The 7248-nt window shown below is 35.1% G+C and overlaps 1 protein-coding gene across 1 annotated transcript in view; it reads right to left on the minus strand.

Annotated features, from left to right (window-relative positions):
• Positions 1-7248, minus strand: part of AGTPBP1 (ATP/GTP binding carboxypeptidase 1) — a 151127-nt gene that overhangs the window by 102565 nt on the left and 41314 nt on the right. The window contains exons 3-6 of the mRNA XM_019625497.1: positions 6357-6481; positions 4076-4143; positions 1094-1157; positions 562-708 (exon numbers count right to left, since the gene is read on the minus strand). Coding sequence (XP_019481042.1) covers positions 562-708; positions 1094-1157; positions 4076-4143; positions 6357-6481 — 404 coding nt within the window. The remainder of the gene's footprint in view (positions 1-561; positions 709-1093; positions 1158-4075; positions 4144-6356; positions 6482-7248) is intronic.

Raw genomic sequence — 7248 nt, forward strand, 5'->3', positions numbered from 1 at the left:
TTAAGTTCTATTCAAAGGATGCCTTTTTTCTGTTAACCTAACCTAAATTAGCTTCCTCCTTTGTTTCATAGTCTGTGTCTTCTCAATTTGTATTTTTCAATATTTTGCATTGTAATAATCAGTCTTACAATTTTTGACATCTCTTTTGGTCGTCTTAACTAGATTGCAAGTGTTTTGGGCATTGAGACTGTGCAGTGCAAATATGACTATTAATGAAAAGCAAACACATTTTACCTCCAGGCTCCTCAAAGTATTCCCATTCATTACCATTTTCTATCCTCAACAATACCCATGTTATGTGTATCCCTTACACACACACCAAAACATGCTTGGGATTCTGACATATTTTTCTTCCTTTTTCCACCATATGCAATGGAATTTCTCATGAATTTAGGATACTCAATTCTTTCACATCACTAATTAACTGTAGTCATTCCATGACTAAGACCAAGAAAAAGCAGCAGCATTTTCAATTTAAAAAATTGACCAGTTTCAAGGCACATAGAATCCATGTCCCAAAGATGGTTCCAGATTCGACAATCACACAAGCGAAGCCCTTACCTTTCGGTCCAATTTTTGCCAGAACAGAATGAATGTGTACCATTAGCTCCTCGTTTGGGGGAGAGTCCTTGCTGGCGTTCACAAGTAACTGTAACAGTAGCTGTGAACCACCTTTGGCCACTAAGAAACTTGCTCTTCGACCACCACCTGAAAGAGTTTTCATTTGTTTAAACAGTGAGTCCTCAAATATCACAACTTGTTAGCATTCAAGAAATACTTAAAGTGATGACTTCTGAAATCAAACAAATACCACCAAAATCAAATTTTGTTATATTTATTTCCATTAGAAAATAGTACAGAGGGTAAATACAAGTGATGCCAAATTTCTATGTTCGAGGCTCTGAAACACATGGGCTTGAGGGATACCGGAAGATACCAAAACAAAGTAACGAGTGTGACATATCAGTTTCCAAATTCCAATACTCAGAATACCCTCTATGTGAGTATCAAAAAATTCCTAATAAAATACACATGACACATTGTTGATCACTATTTACAAACATAAATGAGACCAAAGGAAACAAAAACTTACCAGCTGACACCAGCTCAACAAGAATGCTTAAGATATTAAGTGTAGTTTGAAGATCTTTCGTGTTCTGAAATAAATAGTTTATTTGCTTTATTAAACCATTGTAAATCTGTGATCCCCAAACTCTTTCTGTTCCTGTCAGGAACTACCTATCTTTTACAGATGACCTTTCCAATTTCTCTAAGAACAAATATGCTCAGGTTTCCACTGTTCTCACTTATCACTTCACTCTCTTATTCTTGCCATTTGCAAATAATCTGAGCTATTACTTTCTTAGTACCAACATTATGACAAGACAAAGTAATTTGTCATTTGAATTCATCATCTTCTACTAGATATTACAATTAAATGAATTAAAATGTAAAAGACCCTACAATGGGTTCATGGTGACTACTCAGTCACCTAGCTCCCCTCTCAGAAGATAACTGCTTTATCAGTTTCTTATGTTTCCAGCCAAAGATAATGTGCACACATAAAAGAAATCCATATAAATATGTGTATATACACATTTACCAAATATGAATATACCAAATGGTACTACCCTACAGATACTATTTTGTACATTAATATATTTTTACATATCAATAAGTAGTTTCTTCATTCTTTTTAAGGGCTACAGGATATATTCCATGATATGACTAAGCCATTGTTTATATAACCAGTCACTTACCAATGGGATTTTTTTTTTAATCTTTTGCTATTAAAAAGTTGCAACAAAAAACTATGTACATATATTTACATGGGATCAAACTCCTGGAACTTCTGGGTGAAAGAATATGAGTATTTATTTTGATGGCTATTACTAAATTGATCTTCCTGGAGCAATTTATACTCCCACCAGCAATGTAGAAGAATAACTATTTCCCAAAGTCTGGGCAACCAATCTAATAAGAGAAAATGTTTAAACATTGTACTTGGTTACATTTTTCTTATTAAAAGTGATGCTTGAATGGGGGGGGGAAAAAAACAAAGCAGAATCACTGCCTATTGAAGGAACTGCCTCACCCGCAGAGTAGAGGATTTTACAATGATTACACAGAGGAATTTCAGAATTGCTGTGTATCAGACACTTGCATGGGACTCTTATTCTTCCCCTTCCCAGAAGGAAATGAGTGTTGTCTCTGCTTCACCATTTCAGCTCACAGACTGATTGAACCAAAAAGTCCCATCCAGACCAGGTGGAGAACTGTGCGTTAACCAGAGACCCTTGGCTTAGCATTGGAGGTATTAACCGGACCACTGACTCTTTGGGAGGAATTTGGAAGAATGACAGGCACAGACATTTATTTGTTAAAGAGTGGAGTGTGGCAGCAATATTGCTCTGTGTTCAGCAAACTGATTTCATATTCCTCCTAGGTACACAGCCAAACCACATTTTCCAGCCCTTCTGTAATTACATTTTGTGCCATGTGACTGAGCTCAGGCTATTGGAACCTGAATGAAAGTTGCACTGTATTGCTAGGCTTTACCCAGGCAACACTCCCATACATCAATTGCCACCTCTCACCTCTCACCCCTGCTGACCTCAATAAATTGTGACATGAGCAAATGGGGGAAAAAAACCCAATGATGCTCAGTTTTCAAATGCAATTTGTTTCTTTCTGGGAACTGTCTGTTGATAACCTTAATACATTTCTCAATTGAGTTGATTATTTTTCTTACCAATTTGTGGAAGTTCTTCATATGTCACAGAAATTATACATGAATTTAAACAAAATTATACAAAAAAAACATGAGATTTTTTTCCTCAGATTGCCAAATGTCTATGGTGTTTTTTTCCATGCACTTTTGTTAATATAACTGAATTTATCAATCTTTTCTTCTATAATTCCTGTAGGGTTTTTTCATACTTAGAAAAGCCTTCCTTGTTGTAAGATTATTTAAAATTTTCTTTCATTACTTCCTCTAGTATTATGGTTTTATTTTCCATGTTTAAATATTTGCTTGATATGGAACTGATTTTGGTATAGGAAGTAAGCATCCAACATTATACTTTTCTGCATGGATACCAATTTGTCCCAGCTCTATCCCGCATTGATCTGAAATGCTACCTTTAATTAAGTAGTACTAAATTCCCACAAGTATATTAATTTATTTTGGACTTTCTATTCTAGTACATTGATATCTACTACTATGAGAAATTTATAAACTATGTGAATTACTGAAGTTTTATAATGTTCTCTGATATTTGGAAGGACTAGTCCTTTCTCATTTCTCTTCTTTTTCAGAAATGTCCATTCTAATCTCACTTATTATTTTCCCATTAAACTATAGAAACAAAACTGTTGGTATTTTTATTGAGATTGCTTTAAACTGACAGATCAATTTAGAATAAATAACAACTTTATGTCATTTTTCATAGGAAGTAATTCCTATAAAAAAAAAAAAAAAACATGAACTCACACTGTTCTTTTTTTCCCAGCTCTACTGAGATATAATTGGGCATAGAATATTGTGTAAATTTAAGGTGTACAATGGTATTCACTCCCTATTCTTAACATTGCACTCAATAAAATATAAAATCCTGATTCTGAATATATCTTGTTGCTCCACCCAAAACTTTTACACTGGCATAGAAATTTAATTATTATCAATACAATACAGTTATTCAACCAATATATGTAGCAAACTAAATCTCATGAATATATATCATCTAACATAATAAATGAGAATTTATAATATCAATCATTTATTTTAAGCTAAAGATTATTTCCTAAGCTAGTGCTTTAATTTCTATTACCAATTAGAATGGCCTGTTAAGATTTAAAATACAGTTATCATTATAATCATGGGGAAATATACTTAGAGATTTACCTAATATATATTAGAATGTTTATACCACCATTCCAAATGTTAATTTAAAACATAAAACAAATTTCCATTCATTGGCTTTACCTCTAGGATAAAAATTTTATACTTCATATATTTTTTTTTCTTCAGTACTGGTTGGTATTAATAGGTCCATAAAGTCTGTCAGTGATTTACCTCTAATGTTGACAGCAGAACTTCCATTCCTGTAGAACCTTTGGCTGTCATTTCTTTCCTTGTTTTTTCTGAAAAGTAGAAAAAATTGTCTTCTAAAACACGAAAGAAAAATATTACATATGGTTTTATTATACAGTTAATATAGAATCAACAAGTCTCCATTGGTGGAGTAAACATTTTAAATTGGTTCTTAGGTGTTCCTCCCTCTGATGCTGCTAATTCTATTCTCTGAGGACTTCCAGATATCGGTTTGCGAGATCTTCCTTGCAGTTCATCACAGCTTCTATCGTGGACTAGGTGAACCCTTGTTAGTCCTTCTAAAATCTTAAAATCATCTACATAGTACAGGTACCAAACTGGAAGTGAGATAGGAATGGTAACGGCAGGCCTCTTTATCATCTTTATGACTAGAACTAGAAAACACTTAATCAAATTGGTGAAAACAGAAACCTAGCACCATTTTTAAATGTTTTCATTGAATTAAAATTATTTTAGAGCTACTTCTACAAGAGTCTGGAAACCAGATCACCCAAATGATCCTTTTCATATCACTGAGATAGAAAAAAAATGTGTAAATTATTTCTATTATTTAAAGGTTTCCAGAGCTTCTCCTCAATTCTCCTTTGATTAACAAGAGAAGAAAGGGGAGCATTTGAGAACTTGCTCCCCAGCACGTCGTCAGTTTTGGCTCAAACTCATAAAAATTCTTTACAGGTTTGAACGTTTCTTATATTGGCATATAGTTGGCATAGTCAGCAGGATTCTGAAGAAGTCCACCTGTGGACCCAAACCCAGTGCTAGGTACAAGGAAGGGCCCATTGTGTCCCACTGGCTCCCCGCTTTGCATCAGGTGAACCTGAGTACGTTTTCTCTCAGAATTCTGGGCCTCCTTGCTTTAAGTAGCAGGCCAAGACTTTATTTGACCTGTTTTTAGAAAATCCTCAAGGTGGATAAGGGTTGAGATAACCCAGAAAAAAAAAAATTTTATGCTCTTAATGCCAGCTTTTATTGGATTGCTTACTGAGAGTCTAAACAAAATCTTTATTGCTTAAATGAGATACCGAACTCTCTTTAGGTCTGAAAGAGCAAGGACACTTGCTTCCCCAACCCAAATACCCAATAGGGTGATGATAGTTGTTGCAAATCCCTGAATCCAGAGTGGAAAGATAGGTGCCACCAGGCGTCAAGTGCAGTAATGCAGTCAATCCCGGAGAAGCTAGTGGGAGCCTAAGGGGGCTGGGGTAAAGGCAGGGTACCCTAAAATGGTTCACTGAGAAAGGGGGTGGGGGTTAAGCCTTAGAAAGGGTTGTGGTTCTGGTGGCATCCAGGAAGCTCTCACTGGCTCTTGCTCAGGTATTCTTAGGTGACTAAGAATCTTTGTGGGGTTGCCTAAGGAAAAATTTCCTCTAGATGTGAAACAGTCTTATAGGGATATTCAATGCCTGTGGCTCATCTGGACACATGCACATAAAGATTATAATTAAACGTATAATTAGATTTAATTCACTAATGTTTTAATTGGGATTTTTCATTTATGTTCCTAAATGCAAAGTCAATACTTTTCTTCTCTTGTACTCTCTGTCAAGGTTTTGTCACCCACTCAGTAGCACTGGTTTCCTATAACAGATGTCATTTACTGAACATTTTTAACATTCTTTTTACATGTTTCTCATGTAAATCTTATAATAATCACATCATTTTTCTTATATTTATTTCAGAGATGGTGCAGCTAAGTCCTAGAGATTCAAACTTCCCTAAGGTCACCTAGCCATTGAATGACAGAGCCTGCATTTCAGAGTGGGGGGACCATACTTATAACCAATGTTATATGCTACCTGACATTTTTTTGTCAACATTCTAAAACAAGTAGCACTGTAATTAGGTATTGTTTGAAAATTGGGGCAGGGGGGATTTCATACATAAGTAAAGTCACAATCAATTTTTAGAAATAAAGCCTTGAAGGTCAATTTCTTCCACAGTAATTCCATTTTCTACTTCTTGAGTCTATTTGAGGAAGTTAGATTTTTATAGAACAATCTACTATCAAAAGTTTGAACATTCTTAGCATCTACTTTTAAAGTTAAAAAAGCATTCCTAAAACAAGAGATTAAAGCTTACCTTGAAAGGCCGGCTGAGTAGCTCAGTTGGTTAAGAGCTTGCTCAAGAGTGCGAGCTCTGAGCAACAGTGGTTTGAGTCCCACCCGAGCTGAGCTGCCACTGAGCTGCCAACAGGTGGCAGGGTGGCTCAGCTAAAAATAATAATAATAATAATAAAGCTTACCTTGACTTTGAGCCAGATGAAGAATTTTTGCTGTAACATATCTGGCAGTATCTGATTCTGTGGATTCAGTATTGATCTTCTCCAGCTGAGCCAGGAGTCCTACAATCCGAGAATTATTGGTAAGGCTAAAAATAAAAAGAATGTTATTTTACATTAGGGTACATTCTACATCAATTGTAAATACAATACTATAAAGATCACTGTTAAATAAAAAAACTCTACCCTTCTAAAAACATGAAACATTTATACATGTCACATTCCTTTACTGCCTTTTTGCTTAACATTGCTAAAATTCTATTAAGTGAGAAACACATTTTATTAATATCTCAGAAAACCACAAATGTGCATTTAACCCCCTACAGCAATCATACATCACACCCTGAAAGTTCACGTTTCCACTTTCCAAGAGGATTTTTTACACTTTCTCTGTTCTCCTAAAAACTCTAACCATCCCTTCCACCCCACTCCATTCTCATTTAGTGCTGTACTTCATAACTGCTATAAAATCAAACAAGAACATACTCATCTTCCCACCACCAGATCCTCAAACCTATCTGATTCTCTACCCACATTCTTTCTTCCTAGTTCCCCATTCATTATATAGTTGCATATTTGGTACTTTCTAGGTGTTGCCAACAATAAAACAAAAATTTCTGACCCGCATAGAGTGAACATTCTAATGATAACAAACTAAATACATAAATAATTATACAGTATTAAGGTTGTTGGAAAGTGCTATGGAGAAAAAAGCAAGTTTGGAAGAATAAAAAGTGTGGGGGCAAAAGGGGTACAATTTTAGAGTGGTCAGGGAAAAAACCTCAACGAAAGAATACCGTTTAGGAAAAGGCCTGAAAGAAGTAATAGAGTGAGCTGTGCAGATACCTGCAAAAAG

Source organism: Hipposideros armiger, unplaced genomic scaffold, assembly GCF_001890085.2.
Source record: "Hipposideros armiger isolate ML-2016 unplaced genomic scaffold, ASM189008v1 scaffold_632, whole genome shotgun sequence".
Classification (NCBI taxonomy): Eukaryota; Metazoa; Chordata; class Mammalia; order Chiroptera; family Hipposideridae; genus Hipposideros; species Hipposideros armiger.